A 24,025-nucleotide genomic window follows, 5' to 3' on the forward strand; every position below is an offset into this window, starting at 1 on the left:
ATATTGCCATATTTACCACGAATTTCGAAAAACATGATTCCTAGAAAATACGGACGAGTAATATTATTGAGGAGGAATAAGTTAATAGGATCTACTTCTAGTGATAACGAATTACATCTTCGTACAAAACCAACTTTCATACCTTAGTTATAGAAAAGTTAAGATTAAATTGATTACTACACCTTAATTTAATTTTAAGTAAATACTTAGATTCATTTCATAACAAACTTTTAAGAATCATAAATGGTTACCTTGAGTTTTTAATGAAATTAAAGATATAGACTTATGCTTTACAAGAAGAAGACGACTACAATAAGTAAGTAAAAAAAGATGTAGACGAACTCAACGATTCAACATTCTCTTTTAATAATATTGGACAGAAAGAAGATCTGTTCAATCTCCTAAATCAATGCATAGTTGTAAGCAAACTACAAGCACTATGTCTTAGGATAATATAAACGTAGAGGATTCGTTAAAAATATGTAGTGGTGGCACATACTAGTGTTATGTGACAAAAAACCTTATATATAGAAAAAAAAGTGTCCCACTCATATCGCTCAATTAAACAGTTGCACCGGAAAACATCAAACTAGTTCAATAAAATTGTAAAACCGTTAACTTAATTTGCAGAATATAATTGCCACCCTAGATATATCAAAGAACATGCTGGATTTATTTTATATAAAAACTTGTCCATAAAAAAGTTGCTTTCGAAAGGAGTACGCATTTGTTACTAACTAACAGTTAACAACAACGACGATTTAGACAGCTACTTAAACAAAATAACGTCAATACGTGACACTTGATACAACCACTACTTCACTCTGAAGTCAACACAACAATCAGCTAAGTGCAGATCATCTGGTAAAAGCCGCCCAATAATCAGCTGGTAAGTTTTCGGCAGCAGTATTTTGGACTGGGCATAGTTTATATTCATCAACTAGCTTAAAAAAACTACCAATAGCGAATATTATATAAAGCTAATAGTGCGTTTTCAGTACGAGATCACCAAAAAATAGCCTCACTGGAAAAAGAAAATAATGCTGTTTTATCAAAACAATGCCCTGTGTCTTAGGTAACTGGTTCATATATGTCAGACTTGAACCAAGCAACTATTCTTTAACCTTAAAAAAATGTTCCAAGTAAAGAGATTCAGCTCACATAAAAAGGTCATCGCTGAAACAGCTTCTTGTTTGTAGGCTAAATATAAATCTTTCTACAAGTAAAGTATTAAAATGTTAGAGAAACTCTACCATAGAATAATTGTGTTGGTCTTGATGAAGACAATCTTCAGGAATAAAGTCGAAGTTTGCGTTTTCATAATATTGCCTCGAAAATTAACCGACAATGTTCACCAGTAATTTTTGCTCCAAAAATATTTCTTATTTCGTTTTGTAAGCTTAGTATCCTCAATAATCCATACAATTACATTCCAAAGGTTCTCCTGATTAACGAAATATCTATATTATGCATATAAAAATATCCGTAAATATATTGTAAATATTAATATTAATATGGTAATATTATTAATTAAGTATATATTTGTTTTTACTCATAACGACATAAATTGCCATTTGCAGTATTTGTTATACAGGTATAGAATAATATATTGTATTTGTTGTGTGAGTATTGAAAGATATTCATAGATATCTATAATTATTACAAAAATTTTTCTAAGAGATTCATATTCTAAAGTCTGAAGTGATTCCGCTTACCGGGCAGTACGAATTGACAACGAATTTTAGTAGAGTAATTTATTTTGAGTAATTTCTCCTTTACGCTATACGCCAATATAATTTACTTCTTGAGTTATCTATTTTGACTATTAAACGTCTATATTATCAAGTGCATTCTATTCTTTAATTTTGAAATTATTAAAAATATTTTTAGTGCTAACCAGTACTCTAAAAAAACTATCTATATTTGTTTTTATTTTACAATACTAATAAAATAAAATGAAAAAGTAAATCATTTAAATGATATAAAATAAAGTATGAAGAACATATGGTATAATCAATTTATAGAAATAATTTATTACACACAAAATTTAAATAATTTTGTTATAACAAATTAAAGTATTTATAATAATTATTATGTTGAAGCTCTTTGAGCCAGTGCACTTGAGCACTTTTACTCTTTATTAACTCGAGGTATCTTCAAAATCCCTCTTTACGCTTTGACTGGATTATTGTTTATCACTTCATCAGACTAAGCAATAATTGACGTCAGATCTGCATACCTCCCCAAGGAGCCTATAACCATTCTGAGATTTGAAAACGCGGTGTTGGTAAGTCTGTCAGTTTTTACAAATAATTGAAGGGCTCTATTCTTTATGTATTTTTTGATGGAATCAATCTTTAGATCCCTGATGATGTCATTCGTCATAATGTACCATGGTACTTTGAAAAGTCTTCTCAGAGCCTGGCTTTGTGGAATTTTTAGCTGGTGAATAGTAGTGTTTGAAGCTTTGCTAAACGCTACATAAAGAAGTGACGGACGAATTATTTGGTTATATATCAGTTTCTTGTTCTTAGCATTGAGATTTTCATTTCTGAATAGCGGTTGGTGGTGATGAAGAATTTTGGCACAGCTAATTCTTTTCAGTTGAGTATGTTTAAGCCATGTTAATCGTTTGTCCAGCGTGATATTTAACGCTATCCTCCCAGTTTATTACCATTGATTAATATTTAATTTAATTTAACTAATACGCCTTACATTTCTATTAATTTTATTTGAATGAAAATAATTAGTATTAATTTAATAATTTGAAACCCCAAAAAGCATACAATACTAAATAAAAATTAATTTTAAATAGAACGATTCTTCAGAGTTATCGCTACCTCCTAAACATATGCCCATATTTTACTTGAGATACATTTACATTCTGTTGATATAAATTTTTAAATATTCAAAAATTAATGCAATAAATTAAATTGTGTGAGTATCTAAAATATTTTTCATGATTTATTACAAAATTATGCTGTTTTAAATTAATTAAGAGGCATGTTTCTCTTTTTTGGTGTGTTTTGAGTATGAAATGATGACCAACAAGTTTTGTTTTGGTTTCTACTATTTTTTTTTTTTTCTTTTTTTTTGAAGTTTATTTAAATATTTTTTCTGCTAAAAATACAGCCTCTGTAGAGGTCAGCACCAATTAAGCAAAACATAAAAAAAATTATGAAATATTTCATAGATGCAGTTAACCACGCATTGTAATTTTAAGACGTGTTAGGATTAGATAGAATTGAATCTTGTAATTGAAGTTACATATGGTCAGATAATAAAAAGAACTCGAAATTTAATTTGTTAATAAAAAAAATCAACTCACGTAAAATTATGTAAAAAAATACAATAAAAATGCAATTATAAAATGTATATACTATTTAAATCTAACAAGTACAGATTAATTAAAAAATCATTTACACATTTAGAAACAAATATGTTATGAGCACTTAAATTTGATACAATTTCCAAACATAAAGATTTTAAAATAATCTAGTAAATGGCTTAATGAACCATAGAGTTACTTCAAATTGAAGCAATGTAGCATGATAACTTCTTTCAAACATGTTTTTCACAGTCTTTAACATTGAATGTGTTTTTCTCATATTTGTTCTGTGCTTTTAGTGCAGTTAACTAGCATATTATTATTTTTAATTTCTATTTTTTGTTATATTTTCGCGTTATGGTTTAATTATTCAAAATTTTTATGTACTGATTTTATTAAAATACCTTCCGCTCAAAAAGTATCCGGATTTTGTTGTTTGTTAACTACTCCTTAAGTAATAGATCTTTTTCAGATCTTTTTTTTTTGTGTTATATTGGTACAAGCTTTCTTGACATATGGTACAAACTTGAGCGCCATCTGTTAATTAGTTTGTTTACAGCAGCTGTTAATGTGCGACTACCTCAAGCGCATTTAGCGATTTTTATTATGGAAAATTCTTGGTGTACGCGATTTTTTGACCAAACACGGTACCATTGACATAACTCAGGCACCATATTCACCAGATCTGGATCCGTACGACTTTTTCCTGTTCCCGAAACTCAAATTGCCCCTGCATGGTAAGCGTTTTGAGTCGACTGAATCGGTAAAAGAGAATTCGCGGAAGGAACTAAAAGGCATACCTTCACGGGCCTACGAAAAGTGTATGGAAGATTGGGTTAAGCGTTGGCATATGTGTATTGCTTCAAAAGGAGCATATTTTGAAGGAGATAAAATAAATTAGAACTTAAATTCAAATTTGTGTGTTTTATTTACAAAATCTGAGTACTTTTTGAGCAGAAGACACGTTTTTTTTTTTAATGTAATTTAAATGTTAGAATAATTTTTCATGTTAATATATTATCAGTCCCATTCAATTCCGGAACTCCTGTAGAAGCTTAGGATTTCCATAATCTTTTTAAATACAACTTTACTGCAGCAACTTGAGAGATTTGATTTCTGGTGTATCCAGCTGTTTTAGCTTACTGTCCATTGTCATTCACTATTTTAAGACAGATAGACTTAATTGTCACTTGTTATATCCAGCGGATATCATTGGAAAGCATGTTTGGAAATATTGTTATTAAACTTTTGCAGCATGTCCTGCTGTTTGCATCGTTATGTCTACTATTCTTCGCACTTGATTGTTATTTATTCAGGTGACGCTATTGGAAATTATATTTGCATCTATAGATACAATATTAAGATTTTGCAGCATTTGATTAAACCATTTTTGCCGCATTAATTTTTAAGACAATTCAAAAACCTGAGGCATTTATTTATGAACGATAGGAGGTTTCGCTCCAGCTTCGTTTTAGTTTTAATATGATTGGACTACCATACTTTCAATAGTTGTCCTAATACGATTTTTGACTTGTTTATATGATTTATAGCATCTTATTCTGTTTTGCTAGAATAACCAATGTTACTTTGAGTATAAGAAAAATTTGTTTTACACTTTCTATAACACAGCTATCTAGCTTAACGAACTAAGTGTCCATACCCGGAACTATAATCTTTTTTATAATGATAATTTCTATCTTGCTTGGATTGATCTAGAGGCACATTTGTGAGCAGAGAAATGCATTGGACTTGACTTTTGCTTTATGCCGTTGAATGTTTAACTCAGCAAGCATAGGTCGCTGGCAGATATGCCTAGGAACGTGGGACCTAGATCCTCTAGGTGTTCGTATAGAGATAATAATATTTCTTGACGATCAGTGCTTCCAATATTTAGAAAAATTTTAATTAGGACCGCTATAAATCATAAAGGCGACAATCTTTAACCACACTATACTTTCAATGCATTCGTTATGGAAGACCTGATACTTATAGTCGATATATAATTTCTTATTATACCTAACTTACTATTTTACTGTAAATTTCTCTAACTAAATCTTATTGGTAAGATCATATTTTAATTAAAATTTCTTATTTCTGAATTATGAGTAGTGATTCAAACATCTTTTAATATGTACACTCGTGTTATTTTTATGCTAACCTTGCACTACTTTAAGGAAATATTCCTTCTATGCAAAATCGACAATTAAATTTTAGCATAACAAATTTCTTGCATTTCAAACTAAAAACTTTAAAATTTTTAATCCATGTGAAAATCCATGAAAATATTTTTAAAACTAATAAAATATATTGAAATGCTTACATTGAAATGTCACACAATAGAAATGCATAATCAAAATAGCATAAAATTGAAAAAAGAAGCTAAACATCATTCGTGGTAACCCTGTTATCTATCGTTTACCTAATCAACACAATTTTAACTGTAGAATTAAACATTTGGTCAACTTTGATTACCAAAATCTGTTGAGTCCGTTGGTGTCTCTCTGGTAAAAATTAATTTAGCTATAAATCTTCTAAAGATGCATGCACATGTGAGCAAATATTTACCCAGAAATTATGTATGCAAATGTAAGCAAATGCTCATAACCGTGTTTATGTTAATATTTGGGCATAACTCGAATATTCCATTTACTCGTATATACTAGTATACTTATATATACATATCGTTTATACATATATATTTTGTATATGTGTTGCACGTGTTTCTAGTCCGAATAAAGCGCATCACATCAATACCCAACGACCTGCATTGATAAATTGTTATGAATGATTTTATTTAAATTGATTTTAGTATGCATTATGATTATATGCTTATTTAATTAGTTTTGGATACCCTATAACTGGCACTAGTCGACATATTAGATAGAAAAAAATAACAAAGTATAATTTTCTTATGCATGAATCTAATAAAAAATTTAAGTTTTGAAATCAGATTATAAAAATATACCTAATATAAGACTCTAACTGCTCCTTGTTTACTGTTTTATAAATAAATCTTTGTTGATTTTCTGAGAGCGAGTGAACAAAACAACATGTCTGATTGCACTGTCGTCCTCAATCCAAGTTGTCCCACAGCCTCAACGTGGCACCCCTGGAAAGTTATCTGGCACCCAATGGGTAATGAACTAATAGTGCGTTTAACGAAAATCCTATCTGCAGGATTTTATATTTGTGTTGTGCAAAGGGCACGTAAAATCTGCGTAAGAATGCCTCGGAATTGAAAACCGCTTAACGTTGACGGCCCATGCAAACGCTTAAAGGACAACAATTGACGGACGGACGCCTCTGGAATGTCCGCATTCTCTATATTGCTATACTATTAAACATATATTCTACTAGTTAAAGATTCCATCAACTATTTGATTTGGTAGACATTAGCGGTGGACAGTTACTACCGCGGCTCAATTTGGCAATCCAATGAGTCTACTTTTCTGTTGGTTGGACCCATTACGTGGATGTAAGTATTTTAGATTGTAGAATAAGCAGTTATGTTCAAAGCGGGCATTCCGCGAATGAAAAAAAAATCTATTCCATGTACAGTGAACGCAATCACACCAACGACAAAAAATCAATTGACTTATAAGTTCAATGATATATTGGCCCAGCATTTCAAACCTCCATATTTTTTTGTTTACTTACTAAATATAAACTTCGTAATATATGAATAGAAGAACCTGTACCAACTAATTATATCTGAAAAAAATTAGATCCATAGCTGTACTTCCCGATTACTGAAGCGAAGACATTTTTTTTAAAGGTTAATTAAGTTTAATATTAACTTCACAGTCACAGAATTTAGAATAGTTAAGATTTGATATGTAGTTCAAAATTCTTAGAATAGCTGTCTTAATTAATAATTTGTTGAATATTTATTGTAAAGCTTGAATTTCGTTAAAGCTAATAATAGATTCAAAAATAGATGCGCAATAGTCCACATCTACTATGTTTAACTGGGCCATCACTTCATTCCGTATTCCAAATAATGTCAATATTTCCTTGTTCAGAAAGTTTTTCTTATTAGACATGGATAACAAATTGTATATTTCCAGGAAGATACAACAATCTATCATCTGACAATTTTGAACAAACAAATCTAATTGGGATGGTAGGGAAGGTTATATCGTTGATATTAAACCGTAGAGTATGACCTTGAGTAATAAGCCAGTAACCCTACCTCTGTCTTACTATTTTTGTAACCAAATATATTATGGTTTCATATATAAACAAAAATATTTACCAATAATTTTCATATAATGTTTATAGCGGTTTAAAAAATTAGTTATAATTACAAGAAATTACGAGTTATAATTACAAAAAAGTTTTAATTTTAAGTATATGGTATATGTATTCGTATCGACATTATATGCTACCATATATATCACTGCTAATGTTACATAATTATGATATTCAATTCTAAAGTATTTTGTGTTAACTAGTACCTTCCGGAGATGGGTCCTATAGATTCTGCAATATGTACAATAAAACTTTTGACCATCTCACATGATCGTTTCTGTGATTGTCGTGAAATGAGTTCAGTACCTCCATATGGTTTTCATTGAACATAGAAAGTCGAGAAATTTGATCCAATAATTGTTAGGTTTGCCTTCAGTCTTAATTTGTTCAAGTTAACTAAATCAACTCTCTTCGGATATAGGACAATAGTCTCATAGTTTGTAGTGTACTATAGTCTGCATCTGACAAAAAAAAGTTTCTGTTGGAAGGTTCACTAGTAACCTTTAAGATCTATTGAGCTAATGTGTATGTACATATTTGAGAGAACTGAATCATTAACTAACATATATAAACGGTATATAATATAACTGTATACTGTGTATTCACTGTAGGTCTTTCATTTATTCACTAAAGCAGTTTTCATACTGCTTTTCGCCGCAAAATTTGTCTTTCATTCACATTTCATGACTTAATTCAAGCTCAGCTTAACTAATCAAGGTTATTGTACTCTACTAAAAGGTTTTGAGGAACACAAAAAAAAAATTTTTTATAAAAATCAAGAAAAAAAATAAATTTGCAAAAATATAAAAAAAAGGTATTACAACATAAAAATCGATGATTTTTAACAGCTGTTAACAGTTTCTTTTTATTTATAAACACTTTTTTATGCATTTGTTTTCACATATATTTTTTATTTATATCTTTTTATTTATATATACAAATAAATATTATTCCTATCATCAATTTTCTTTGTATTTGAGAGCTGGAGGCGAGTCGAGAAGTGTTGAAATGCAGCCACCATGAATGTCAATCTCATTCGGTTTTTGTTGGCCTACGAATTACTCTTTTTTATTTAATTGTTTTATTTAAACATTAATTTTTTCCAAGTATTCAATTAAAATAAATATTACATTTGTTGTTCACAACTCGTACATAAATATTTGTTTATTAAATATTTACATTAAGACAATTGAAGATTGAAGATTGAAGAGAAGTAAACCTTTAAGCTACTTACTCTATGCGCTGAATAGTTTGTTTATGCGCGGAAAAAAAAATTATTTAAGAAAATTAATTATTTAGGGTATTATTTAAATCACTAATAAAGTTATTAATTATATTTTATTAATGTGGCTTAGGCGAAATTAGCATAAAATACCAGTAAAGCCAATTGATTATTCAAGAGCAAAGATTCGTTTTGGCTGCACATTTGTTGCTAAGCTGTCGAGTGTAGATTTAAGCTGATATTGACCTCAAAAGTTATGTGGCAATAGCGTAATTTAAGGTTGTTTTTTAAATAAATTTATTGCAAAGGGATAGGGATTTTATAATGTAAAATTCAAAGATATTTTCTAAGGAATTGAAATATTTATAAATATAAAATTTACTTTTAAATAGGCTAAGTGGAGTATAAGTGACTGGAGAAGGTGTCTCGTGAAATTAAAACACATTCATTATAGAAGTCCACAGATAATACTCGTAGTAGCGGAAGGATTAATTTATTTAATCAATTCTTAATATTATAAGATATATTTCGGTATTATTAGCTAAAATAGTTAGAATGATGAAACCAGAAATCGTAAGGAGAATGGTATAAATATATCAGCTTATTTTCAGGAACCTTTAATTTTAGTTAGAGGGATGATATCTTAGACAATTGCTTCCTTGACAAAATAGTCTCATAAAATAGATTTAAATAAGAGAAGAATATATTATATATAAATATTTTTTAAATATTTAGGCGCTGAACCTGTTGATGTTTTAGGCTAGAAAAGTGCCGTAGAACCCAGAAGTGAGTAAAAAAGCTCAGCTTTACTGAAAATAACTATTATCCTCCATGTTATTTACTTATTTACTTAATTACAGACGTGAGTCGTCCTTGGGTGCGTCGAATAGCCTCCGCTAGCCAGACCGATCAGTGGCTTGGCATCGCCAGTTGGTAGTACCGTGCGACCTAAAATCATTGGTCCATCCACTGAAGATGCGGACATCCTTTACCGCATTTTCAACATGAGAGTACGCAAATACTTTTATAGCTGCACCACTTCTCTTCATTCGCATGACATATAAAAATTCATATTTTCCGTAAATAGATATGTCGAACCAAATCATATTTTATCTGTCAAGTCATATAAGACCGCTATTAATCTCAGGATAACCTGGCCACTTTAACATAATATCTAAAGTATTAAAAAATTAATCTCGAATGTAATACATTTTGTTTAAGATTTAGCAATAGAAATTAAAAGGTAGCACTTAAAGTAAGTTTTGATTGAAAAAATTTAAATATTCCAGTACCTAGTTTTTCCAGTGCCATTGTGAATGAAAAACATACATATTCAATATAGAAATTTTTATTTTAAATAACCAATGAACGATACATTATCCATATTCATAATACTGGATCATTATTCTGATAACATTTTTTTATGTTATTCTATAAATATTCATTTAATTGTTGATTTACTAAAGGACTATCTATACTCATGGGTCAATTAAAATAAATTTATTTTTTTTTAACATACATTTATATATAACAGATGACATATGTTTGACACAACTCTTATAATTATTTTCAACACCCACCTGCTACACTTCAAGTAAACAATAACAAATGCCAAAAATGTTATTAATAAGTAACAATCACTATTTTATCTGTCAAACAGTATTTTTTCAACAAATAATATTTTATAATAGCAAAAAAATATTGTGCAAATAAACAAAAATTCGCTCAATAACGAATCAAATGATTTTATTAAACAAAAAATTCATATTTTTTTAATAAAATAAAAAGCTGAGTTGTTATGCGTAAGGCGGCACTGGGGCAGTAAATACAGCGATTATTAACAATAACAAATAACAATGAACAACAAAGAAGTAATGATAGCAATTATTAATAACTTTTATAGGCACCAACCGCCTTCAAATTGGCGGCACTTAACTTTGTGTTATTGTTAATAGTGTAATGCGAAATTATTATGAATAAAATTATTTTAGTAAATTACTTGAATTGATTTGTTCATATTCAATATGAAGGAGCTACCAGAAACTGACTTTAAATTTAAAATTGAAAATAGTTGTGCTTTCTTATAGCCTACTAAAAATATTGATATTATAAATATCCATCATTAGTGTTCTACGAAATATTTTTTGTATTTAATTATTTATAAATAACTTTTTGAGATTGCAACTACAACGAACTGAACTCATGCCCTGCCAAATTTGAAGCTCAGAGTCAGTGTTCATTAGCCAACTGTCCCAAAGCTGTATTTGACTTTTATGTTCGCACAATTTTCTAGCGTTTTGTTAAGTTGTTGTGAAAGTTTTTAAGTTTTTAAATTATAATGATCAACTATATCTCTAAGATACTTCAATCCTAAAATAAAAATTATTCTTTCTGATCAAATATATTTAAATAATTTCATTTTAATTTGAATTACTTCTTGCTATTCCATACTTATAATCAATGGACAGTGCTTGAATAGGTTTTTATCCAAAACAAAAAAAAAGTTTTTCAGCTATTTTGTCATTATTCAGATTTCGATATACTTAATATATGTATATCTTTATCAACAAAGCTCTATTATTAAGCATTTATTAAAAGTCCATAATATTAAGTTCATAATTACATTACATATAATACTCGAAATCAATGTGCAAATCTTTTAGGGTTTTCAATTTGTAAAACGCTCCTACCATCCCGGAAAACATTGACTTTTCTTATCCTTTGATTATTTTGTAGCCTTCTGAATGTAGTCTTGGATCCACACTTTATTAACAGTTTCAAATTCAGGCAAGAAGTTAATCTTGTTTCACTTCTAAAGCATTTGTGTTTTAGGTTCAAGTAGAGCAAACGCGGCACATAATGGTGAAAGAAATTTCTTGTGCTTAACTCTCCATAGAATATTTATGATTACTGGAACACCCACAGTCCCAGCAAGTACTTTGAATTTTCTTCGCTAATCATCCACTACAATATTCAGCATTTCTCTATATTTTTGTAATCGGCGGCAGTTTTTGATCGTTAAAATGGGACTTCAACAACTTAAGGGGTGCGATCATGTTTCCAGTCAGATTTTCAAAGTTAATCTATTTATTTTGTATATAATAACAAAGTCCTTATAAACTTCATCCAATTTACATTTAATTTGATAATATATTGTTACTTTTTAAATAGAAATATTTGATCGCAGGACGTGGATGTAAAAGTATTTTTATTTTATTCATAAACACTTAATGTCGGCTGATGAAATATATTATTAAAATTAAATTGGACTATGAACTGTTGAAATTAAAAAAATTTGCATATTTATATATATAAAATAAATAATTTAATTTCAAAAAATAAAATAATTTTTCCATAGTATAACATGGAATACAACACTTTTTTTAATGCATAGCTAAAAACCAATAATTAGAATTACCACTAATCAAGTTTAAACGACATGTAATCAATTTTTTCATTATAGTTATAGATCAAGGGTTCTAAATTTTCTTGGAAAGTTATTTAAAGGCATTACTCACACATATATACAAAAAGTTTAAGATGAATGTACAATGTAAGGCCATCAGGAAGTTAGACCACAGCGAATGACGCAAAATTTGGGTAACTTGGGGATCAGAAAATAACTATGAGTATAACTATAGAAACTCTTCGTATTCCAGAAAGATTTTTTTACTGTTTTTTAATTGGTTTGAATAAACAATATTAATTTTGATGTATCAATAGAAGAATTTTATTTATTAGTATCCCATGAAAATATATCACTTTCAGAGATTGATAAGATGCATAGGTAAATAAATATTAGTATAATATTATATAATATTAGGTAGTATGTTTCAAAAGTTTCACCAGCTTCTCTTATTTATTATATATTATATTAAATATATGTACGAGTGGTTTCCATTCATACATATAGTTTTATAAACCTACATATAAAATGAAGTGACTACCTATCTACATATAGTTTTGTAGTGTAAAAGTTTTCATACATCTAATCACACTATTGTAGTGACATAAATATTAATGGAAGACTAATAAAATAAATTGTCCTTTTGGTAGTGCAGATTGTTAAGTTTAATTCTGATAAAAGCTAAATATGAATAAATTTTGTGAAGATAAAAAATGTGAAAAAAATTTTTCTGGAAACTAGTTATTGCTTAAAAAAGTTTAAAGAAAATTAAAATGTTCCTTAAAAACAAAAAAATTTGTTTTAACCAATACTCTCTGTTAATTAAGTTAATATATCTTTCTGCTTTGTTAATCATATTTTTTGTATAGTTTATACACATTACAAAAGTATAAAATAAAAACATATCCAAGAAGAAAAAATAACATCTGATAAATAAAATCTGTCAATCACAAAATAAATATGTTTCTATTAATTAACAAAATTTAATGATATTTAAGTTATAAATCATTAATTAAATGCTCATTTGGCTCCAAAACAATATTATACCCAAATAAAAATGCTTTTTATAGGTTATTAAAAATTCAAGAAATTTATATTGATATTTGATAGATTTTTTTATAACCATAGAAGATAAAAAAGCCATTTTAAATTATAGATATATTTTTCTTGTTAGTGAATTAACATAATTTGTTTGACAATTAGAACATTTTGACACATCACACCAATATCAAAAACACTTTTTATGTCACAGTCCCACATAATTGATCGGAGACCTTCAAGTGGTGACGGTAAAAATCAGCCAACTTAATAAAGCATGAAATGCAACTGAAGAACTTCATTAAAAACCAGAAATCTTGTAAGTATATAAATCAAACCGGAGACGCATTTACAGCCCATTAAAATGAGATTAATGACTTTATATCAGAGCCGAAGAAGATGCATTAGAAAAATGATATGAAAAAATACTTGACTACGAAGATTTGCTGATAAAATTGGGCTTAAAACAAAAACTTTTAAAAATCGAAAATAGGCAAACGAGTTTAACTTACAACATGACGCACTTTTTCTCCGCCTCGTCTTTCTTTAGGTCTTGGTTGGATTTTTGACCAAAACATTGTCATTGTCATTGCAAAATATCGGACTTTTTTCCGACTGACTGGCTGAGCTGCGTTCGCATCTTGTAATTGAGCAAAAGATAATATAAAAAATTGTGAAAAAGCTACCACGAGATACGACCGATGGCTGAAGAGTTTTGTAAAAAGTTTTTCTAATGATTTTGGCTATAAAATTTAAATTTTGACTATAAAAATGCAGTAAAGTCGTTTTCTTAGTATCATTCGCTGCGCAGCTGTAGCAGAGTTAAAACAACCAAAAATCTTAAGATAAAAACAACAAAAAACAATGGTAAGATGGATGAATTTTTCGAATTTTGGATTACGGTGTTATCAATTAAATGGAATAGATATAAACACAAAATTAGTTAAATAACAAAAAGTCGCTTTAATATTATTCTTTGTGTTTTTATACAGAAATTCTACGTATTTGTGATATGTGCCATCGCCGTCGCATCGGCCGATGTGTCTCATCTATCGTCAGGCAATGGATATTCTTACAACAGGCCTACCCCAACATTTAATGCACCATCAAATGACTATTTGCCACCTGCTCCAGTGCATTCACAACAATTGTCAGAACCAATTTCAGCACCTGCACCAGCACCAGTGTACTCAGCACCAGCTCCAGCACCAGTATACTCTGCTCCAGCTCCCGCTCCAGCACCTGTGTACTCTGCTCCAGCACCAGCACCAGTTTACTCAGCTCCAGCACCAGCACCAGTTTACTCAGCTCCTGCTCCAGCACCATCGAACGAATATTTACCACCTGCCCCAGTACAACAACAATACTCTGCACCCGCCCCAGTAGAACAACATTACTCTGCACCAGCACCAGTTGAACAACACTACTCAGCTCCTGCTCTAGTAGAACAACACTACTCAGCTCCCGCTCCAGTTGAACAACACTATTCTGCACCAGCTCCAGTTTCAATTCCATCAAATGACTATTTGCCACCTGCACCAGTACATGCACAACAATTGTCTGCACCTATTCCAGCTCCAGCACCAGTATACTCTGCACCAGCCCCAGCTCCAGTCTACTCTGCTCCAGCACCTGCACCAATTTATTCAGCACCCGCACCAGTGTCTGCCCCAAGCAATGACTATTTGCCACCAGCTCCAGTACAACAACAATACTCTGCACCCGCCCCAGTAGAACAACATTACTCTGCTCCAGCTCCAGTAGAACAACATTACTCTGCACCGGCTCCAGTAGAACAACACTACTCAGCTCCCGCTCCAGTTGAACAACACTATTCTGCACCAGCTCCAGTTTCGGTTCCATCAAATGACTATTTGCCACCTGCACCAGTACATGCGCAGCAATTGTCAGCACCTATTCCAGCTCCAGTTTACTCTGCACCAGCCCCAGCTCCAGTATACTCTGCACCAGCCCCAGCTCCAGTCTACTCTGCTCCAGCACCTGCACCAGTATACTCTGCTCCTGCACCTGTTTCAGCACCAAGCAGTGAATACTTGCCTCCAGTATCAGCTCCAGCTCCTGCTCCAGCACCAGTATACTCCGCTCCTGCTCCAGCACCAGTGTACTCTGCTCCAGCTCCAGCACCAGTGTACTCTGCTCCAGCACCTGCACCAGCTCCAGTATACTCTGCTCCAGCACCTGCACCAGCTTCAGTCTACTCTGCACCAGCACCTGCCCCAGCTCCAGTATATTCTGCTCCCGCACCAGTTGAAAGTAACGATGATGGTTATCATTACAACAGACCAGCAAAACGCTTCCGTTTCTAGGTCTTCTGAATTGAATCTCTTGTTAAATTAATAAGAGCGATTGTTGTTATGTTTGTATTGTTTATTGTTGATTTTTAGCTTAATAAATATAAAAATTTAAAAATGGATTCAGATTTGAGTAAGGAAAAAGTTTCCACTGATATATGTTGAAGGAGAGTTTCTTTTAAATTAACAGAATACCTTGGAAATACTCATTGCAAAAAGTAAAAAAATTCATTTAATCAAAATTAGAAAACATCATTTAGTAAATAAATTAAGTTAGTTACTAAAACTTTCTTCATTACAAAGAAACTGACTAATAGATATTTTTAAGTTCCAGTGACAATTTTATAATAATTAAGAAATCAAACACAAGCTAAGCTCTTTCAGTTAACTAACATTTACAGTCAGTGTTCAACTTAGCTTAAAAATGTGGGCTAAATCAGATTAGAATAAGATAAATATATCGCTCATTTGTCTCTTTGAAAGCGAAAATTAACTTAAACTGATTTCCAAAGTTTCTTAACCTTCTATCTAATCGAACACACTAATAAATAAATGATTGGAAACAAAAAATACCATCAAAACAGATTGCAAGCAGTAATTGAACATTTAAACTGAGTAACTACTTCAATCATCTTTCAAATAGTTTAAAATAGGCAATAGTCATATTGCCAGTTAGCGACACTCCAAAAACTGAGAACAAAAAATAAAATTAACAAAAGAAAGTATGTGGCAATTAATGTTAATATATAAAGGCAATTATCTTAGAGCATTAACTAAAAGCTTCAACTGGTAGTGTATGTATTCGTTTGATATCGTTTAGTATTAGTATTAGTTTAATATTAAATATATCAAGAAGTTTATATGTATAATAAAAGCAACACATTTTTAAGCATTTCTTTTTCAGCAGTGATTTTCACTTTTCTTAATCTCTTTAATCGTACAGCAATAATCCATTGTTTTGTTTGTTGGCACCTCCTTCTTTTTCAAGAAATCTACAAATATTCATATTAAATGACTTATTATCTTACACAATAGGATTTAAAGTAACTTATAACGTTTTATTCCCTTCTTTCTTCAAAGGTTATTCTTTCCATCTCGTTGTTATATTGAATTAAAAATGATTATTAAACCTAACCTCTCAGTAATTAATTAATTGAGATTGTTTTTTTATCAGGAGAGAATTCTCTCTACTGCACTTAATATCATTCACAGAGGCAGAATAACTATTTGGTTGTATGCAACTATATTACTTTTGAGCATCTTTGAAATCTTTTCGTCTTTGAATCATATTAGACCTCATTTTTTTGTAAACCTTATGCTTTAAGATTTAAAATATTTATTTACATTGTTACTATGTTACTATTATTCCATTATTATTACAATAATTTTTTCCACAAAAGCGAGCTATAAATACCTATACCCATTTGCATCCATCTATTTTCATAACTCTCAGTTCGAGAGTTATAAGATATAGATTAGGTTAGGTTCAGAAGGTACATGCTGACAGTTGTCAGCACTTCCACTCGGAGGCATATGTAGCCCATTGTGATGACCTCAAAATTATGCAGGAAGAGGCGACTTGCTAAGCTTTGTTATCCTTGTTAAACCATTTAGTTTTCTAGATGAAGTTGAGGAGGAAAACCAAATGAAAAAAAAGCGATCCCCAAAACATTAAAGTCGCCTTGTCTGTAGTCCTGGACAAAGACACAGGAAGTGGTTGTTAGATTTTACCTCTTCTTCATCTTTTCAATTCCTAACATAATCCACTTGTTGGAACTCACCACGGTTGGAGCATGGGCACAATGGCACTGTGCCCCGTTAATATTCCAGTAAGTACACGAACTGCAGGTTTGCTGAAGCTTAAAAGGTTTTTCGTTTTATTTTTGTCCAAACTAAACAATAAGGTTCTAGCGACCTCACAGTCTTCGCCGTTAGCTCATAAATTGTTAGTCTCTATTATTCTAAACAGTTCACATATCGGTGTTTGTAAGATATAAGTCTAATTGAAATCTAATTCACTTTGGTCACCCTATATATAATAGTATCTTCGATATATAAAGTTTATATTCAAGTATCAGAGTTCTTATAACATTGTTTAATATATATAAATTTTTGTTCACGGCAATAAATTATTTAATTTTATTGTCTCAATTTTTCAAACTAAGTCAATGTTGGCATATAAAACCATCACACACTGTCAAAAAATCACCTGAAATCAATTAAATTTTTTAAGAAAAAGACAAAACATGATGGGAGTTCATGCTTTAAACTAAATAATTTATTTTAATAATTTAGTAGTTCATTGTTTTATAAACAAAAAATAAATACTATAGATGTTTAACAATAAAAAAATAAATACATTTTTACACATGTAGTATTTGTGTATAAATGGATTATTTTTATGATAAATTAAGAAGAAAAAGGTGTGAAGCAGATGAATTACAACAAAAAATTCAACAAAGTTATTTAATAAAATATTTTAAAAGAAACAATAAATTCGTCAAATATTTTATTTAGCATCACATGAGATATGCAAAATCACATCTGTCGCAATTGTGCATAGTTCGAGGTTGACAAAAACAGATTTGAAACAAATTCAAGCAAATGCAAATTTTTTTCAAATTATGTTGTTATAAAAACTAGAGTGAATAAAATGTGAACAACATTTATGTGCAGACTACACCAAACTAAACACTTAATAAGCGAAAAGATTGAAAATGGTAAGTTCATAATGCTAATATAATAAGAACACACACTTGAATTTTATATTATCTCTTCACACATTAGATATATCTTGTGTTAACACTTGTCACTATAGGTGCTGTGATAGCTGACGTTTCACACTTGAGTGATGGTTACAATTATGATAGACATACATTGAATATACCAGTCTCACTTGAACACAACCATATACAACACGAAGCACCAATTCAAGAATATCTACCACCAGTACAAGAACACCATCATCATCATCAGCATGAAGAGCAGCACCAGCATCACCATCAGCACTTTAGTACACCTGAATCAGAATCAGAGTTTCAGCCGTTAGTACAAGACTTTCATGCACCATCTAGTGATTATTTGCCACCAACCGAAGAATATCATATATCAAGCAACGAATATGTACCACCAGCACAAGAATATCATGCTCCAAGCAATGAATATTTGCCACCAACACAAGAGTATAGTGCACCTGGACCAATAGAAGATTATCATGCTCCTGCTGTTATTTCACACCAACATGAGCATATTCATCATATACCATCAGTTCCCATTACCGAATATTTACCACCTTCACATGAACTGCATGCTCCAGTGTCCGCACCTTTACATGACTATATTCCTCCTGTACACGAACAACATCATCACCATCATGAGCATCATGAACATCATGACTCTGCAGCTATTCAAGAATACAATTCGCCAGATGTTTATACCGCTCCTGCCACACAAACTGGTGGCTATCATTATAACAATCCATTCAAACGGCACCGCAGACGTATCTAAAATGCATTCAAGGAAGCTTTTATTGCACATGAAGAGTGATTTTAGATTTACATTTAAGAAGCAATTTTGCATGTTCATTATTTAAATAAATTGTAAGTCAAAGTAACCAAATATTATAGTGACGTAGTTAATTTTATAAAAATTTAAACTGATTTGTGTAATAAAACTATAATGTCAGCATTTCTTTCATTCTACTTTTCTATTCTGAGAATTGTTTTAAGTTACTAATAAAAATTAGTATACAGTTAATTTCAAAAAATTAATTTATAATCAAATACAATAGAATACACGCAAGAGAAGCAACAAACAATCTATTAACTCAAAAGACCATAAAATTAATTTAAACAATTTATGCAGACTTTTAGGTGCGAACTTACAGAATTCAATTTATATTCACAGCTCCATCTCTTGATAACACACCAGAGCTTATCGTATTATATAATACAATTTTTATTAAATAAAGTTATTTTTATAACGTAATTTAATCTAATTTTTTGCAAAATAAAATGATAAAAAGACACATTAAAACAACTAATGGAGATCTTATATTGTAATACTCTGAACGAAAATCATATGTAAATATAATTAAACGTTAAATATTAAAGATTTAAACGAAATTTATTTTTTGTTTTTTGTTTGTTGAACTCAATTCCCGAATTTCAGATCTTAAATTTTACGTAAAAAAAATGAAAACATAATTTTAGCAATAGTAAATAACACAAATTTTCTTATCTTCCCTATGTTTCGATACTTTCAGATACCTTTTTATACAGACATATAATCCCAATCTTTCAACAAAGGGCTAAAGTGGTTAAGCTCAATATACTACTAATTAGCACAGAAAATTTATTATCCCAAATTAGGAGTCTCTTACACCGCACACATCGTTTAAGTAGACTCTGAAAGATATCGAAAACTGAGATCAAACCAACAACAGCCTCCGCACTGTGTCCAAATGTGGATTCTGAGAATGCTGCCAATTCACTTCCTCCAAATTTTTATCTTAAAATATACCAGTATATAAAACTGATACTACTAAGACCGAAGTGTTTGATGGATGCACCAAGTGAGTCTCTAAATAGTTTGTTCCTGGCTATAAGGATCTCAGTCAACATGTATATGTCCAAGTTGTCCGATCTAGAGTACCCAAACGTTACTATTATAAAATTAATGTCAGAGATGACTAACTCAGAGTAGTTACTGTAATTAAATACAAGAAAGTACATAAGAAAGTTAGCCCATATCAAGCTTTATTCTTCCAAAATCTTTTCGATTGCACTAAAATTTCATCTATCCCAACCCGATAGTAACATTGTGATTATTCGTAAACAATAAATTTTTCGTGATCCATTTTTCTATTTGTTTGGTAAGCTATAAAAACTTTCATAAGAAGGTGCAGGAAAACTTACAGCCAATGTTTTAATAAAAATCTAGTTAAATATAAAAAAATTTTCTACTTCTAGAGACAAAGAGAATATTACCATAATACAACAAACACATTGTAATGCTACGATTCAGAACTATGTCTCTTCATACCCAACAAAACTATTCAGAGTACTTTGATGGAGATGAACCGGCAGTGTACCTGTTTTATTGTTGCTTACAAATTAGACCATCAAAACTGCAGTAGCTCGGATACCGAAACACGAGGTGAATCAACTTATTAAGCATTCAATTACAGCGAGCCAATGTTCATTGAAATAAATTAATAAAAAGTTTCTCAGTAATAAGTGATAACTTCCAAAATCTGATTACAATTGTATAACCTTTAGTTGTGGCAAAATTGTTCCCTCACGTACTTGGAATACTGGAATACTTATCGGCTAATTGTTATATAAAAGGAACCTTCCGCCTGCAAAAATCAATTGTTAATTTGAGTGATTTGGTACAAATAAGTGTCCAATCTATGCAAAATCGTAATCTACAATTCGATAGTTCCTGAGGCACTAAAATACAGTCATTAATTAGTTATGGTTGAAATTCATTTTCCTGAAACCTTTCACCTTCATCCCATAATCCGTATGGAACAATCGCAAAAAATTGCTGTGATATATATGTAAAAATGCATGATTAAGACGAATTAAAAAGACTCTGTTCGCGTACATATCAAAAATATTATTTAAAGTTTGACACACTGTTGCTCTAGAAATATAAAGGAAGTAAGCTTTATTGCTTTATTTTTTGTAGTTCAGTTATGAAATGATATATTATGATAACAATAATATACCCTGTGTACTTAGGCTATTAATACAATTAGTAACTGACAAATTTTTGTACCCCCAACGGAGCAGAACTTTTTAATATCTATTGAAAATGTGAAATGGTTCGTAATTATCGTTTTCTCACGACACTAGAATCTTGTTAATTTGGATGCGGTAGTTGTCGTCAACTCGTAGAGAACCAAAGATCTTACGATGAACTTTTCTCTCAAACGTTCCTAGTGCTGCGCCGCTCAACTAACAGAAACAAAATTGCATGAATGCCCTTTAGAGTGTAAGTTCTGTTTGTTGAGAGAGAGCTCTACATCCCAATTGACTACTGAGCCTATAGTTGCACCTATTAGCAACAGTGATTCTTCGTGTGATCAGGCTGACATCACTGTTGTTTGTCATGGTGTTGTCAAGGTAGATGAAATCCTTGTCAGATTCGAAAGTATGATCGCCAGTCGACGTTCAAATGAAGGAAATTTCTACCTAAACCGGACATTTCATTTTGCCATCATTTACCGCTAAGCTCGTTTTTGTAGATTCATTTTCAATAGCAGCAAAGGCAGTTGCAACATCACGGTTATAATCAGGCTTATTATATACTCTTTATCGGCATGAAGAAACAAATTTTGCGCAATTGATAAGTCTGTGTAATAGCCATCTCTTGTACGATAACTGAATTGGTTTTCACTATCGTGTGAAGAAACTTTCCTGGATTATTTCCATTTTAAATATGTGAAGTAACTCATCTACTCAAATAGACTAGAAATATAAGACCAATAGATGTCAATATTAACTGAATTATTTTCAATATACGCCATCAAGTGGTCAATAGTTGAAATTCCAAATATCGTTTTGATCGAGCCAGCCAAGTGGATTAAATACCATGATAAACAACATAAAACAATCTTTGCAATAAAGTTTTTTTTGATGACTTGGGGTTTTTTGCTAAGAATCATATATCTCAGAAATACGTTTAAAAATTACTAGTATCTTAATAAATGTATACCACTAGTATCACGTCAACATTTAAATCTTTTTTAACGACTCACTTATGCAATCTTAAAATCAATTCTTTCAGTGAAATAATTTGTGAAAAATTAATGAGCTTTAAAACTTTTTGAATTCATAAAACTAATGTCTTTAATTAAAAAAAAAAAATGTCATAAAATCTATACTAGTTCAGATAAGCGCATCACACTTAAAACAATTTGCAGGTGAATGACCAATTAGTCAAAATTATGCGTAAAATTGTTGTATTTGACATGTTTTTTATTGCAATTATCTGATGAAAACTATTTTTTTGTTTAAACAATAAATTTTAAATCATTAAATAAGTTTTAAGTGCAAACAGAAGTGCTAGTCATTTTGATTTAAGATACATTTGATTAAATTCGAAAATAAGACATTAAATTCTGTTATACAATATATTAGAATAAGAAATATTTTTAGGAACTTTCTAATTTAAGGTTTCTGATTAAATAAAGCGAATCCAACCAGCTAAACGGGTACACTTTAGATAGTCAATCAAATTTCAATCAGTAAAGTTCTCCAATTGCACAAACAATATCATCAATTTCTGTTCGAATCGATATTATAGCTGAGTTGAGTAGTCAAGAAATACTTGTGTATTAAATGTTAATTCTTTTATAATATTAGAAATAGAAAGTCTGAAGCAGAACGAATTTGATGAAATGACTTAAGTTATTTCAACCGAAAAGCATTAAATTAATCAAGTTCTTAATTAAAATTATTACTTAAGTGGAATAAATTAAAGAATTTTTTGGCCAATTATTTATCATGATAATAAATGTCCCCGAAACTAAAGAAAATGCAGTATATTATTATATATAAAAAACAATTAAAGTCCAGTTTATAAAAGTTAAATGGTGGCAAAGTAGAGCCGTATAATGCCTAACTCTATCCAAATCTTTGTAGATTTCAGTCGTAAACAGAGTAAAGCTTAAAGGTGAACTGAGTGTCAGTATGGCTTCAGCTATTATTTCATTCTTTGCGTAGGAATTAATGCTTTAATATATACCATTTCAGATCATAAACTAATAGATGACGATTTATATAGCTTTAACCTTACATAATGACTGCGGCTATATATTATGTATATTCTGATAATGTATAGTATTTATCCTCAATTTGTTAATTTCCTTTTTAAAAACATTAGTTATATTTCCCTACTATTCTAGATCTACAGAAAATTTCTTGTTATTTTTCTATACGATATATCCTTATTTGAAGTTCGTCTACCTTTTTGCTTTTAAGGTTTTAAGTTAATTAATGGAATAGATGGTGGAAGTTTTTTTATTGAAGCAAATATTATAATCTTATTAATCTCAGCAGAAATTATTGTTTCTCTTGGATCTACTTCAATACAGTCAATTAGTATATATATGCTTTCAGATAGTTGGTGTAAAGATCTTTAATTCAGTCTTTATAACATCTAAAACGGTATTTGATTGATTGAAAAGATGACGACGTAGATTTATTCTATATCAAATTAATCACATGAAAATAAAGTTTATCCTGTGTTTTCTTCTCTATTTTTTAAGTAATAGTAACTAATTGGGGGTAAATACCGTTGACCACTAAAATATCTTACATTTATATTTGAGACATGAGATATAAAGGATAAACAACACGCAGACAACTGAACTAAAGATTAACTGTATTGAATAGCAAATTTAATCATACAATTGGGATACTACGCAGAATATTAGACATATTATGCTGAAAATCATC

At 30.3% G+C, this 24,025-nt stretch overlaps 2 protein-coding genes across 2 annotated transcripts in view; both read left to right on the forward strand.

The window, feature by feature from the left end:
• Positions 1-15,572, forward strand: part of LOC119678874 (extensin-2-like) — a 20,324-nt gene extending 4,752 nt beyond the window's left edge. Inside the window, exons 3-5 of the mRNA XM_038090958.1 lie at positions 14,238-14,592; positions 14,806-14,945; positions 15,147-15,572. Of these exons, the coding sequence (XP_037946886.1) occupies positions 14,238-14,592; positions 14,806-14,945; positions 15,147-15,572 (921 nt within the window). The remainder of the gene's footprint in view (positions 1-14,237; positions 14,593-14,805; positions 14,946-15,146) is intronic.
• A 1,787-nt stretch (positions 15,573-17,359) lies between these two features.
• Positions 17,360-19,064, forward strand: LOC119678885 (histidine-rich glycoprotein-like). Its single transcript, XM_038090968.1, has 2 exons — positions 17,360-17,386; positions 18,345-19,064. The coding sequence occupies exons 1-2, from the start codon at positions 17,360-17,362 to the stop codon at positions 19,062-19,064; spliced, it is 747 nt and encodes a 248-aa protein (XP_037946896.1).
• The last annotated feature ends 4,961 nt before the right edge of the window (positions 19,065-24,025 follow it).

This window comes from Teleopsis dalmanni, chromosome 1, assembly GCF_002237135.1.
Source record: "Teleopsis dalmanni isolate 2A chromosome 1, ASM223713v2, whole genome shotgun sequence".
Lineage (NCBI taxonomy): Eukaryota > Metazoa > Arthropoda > Insecta > Diptera > Diopsidae > Teleopsis > Teleopsis dalmanni.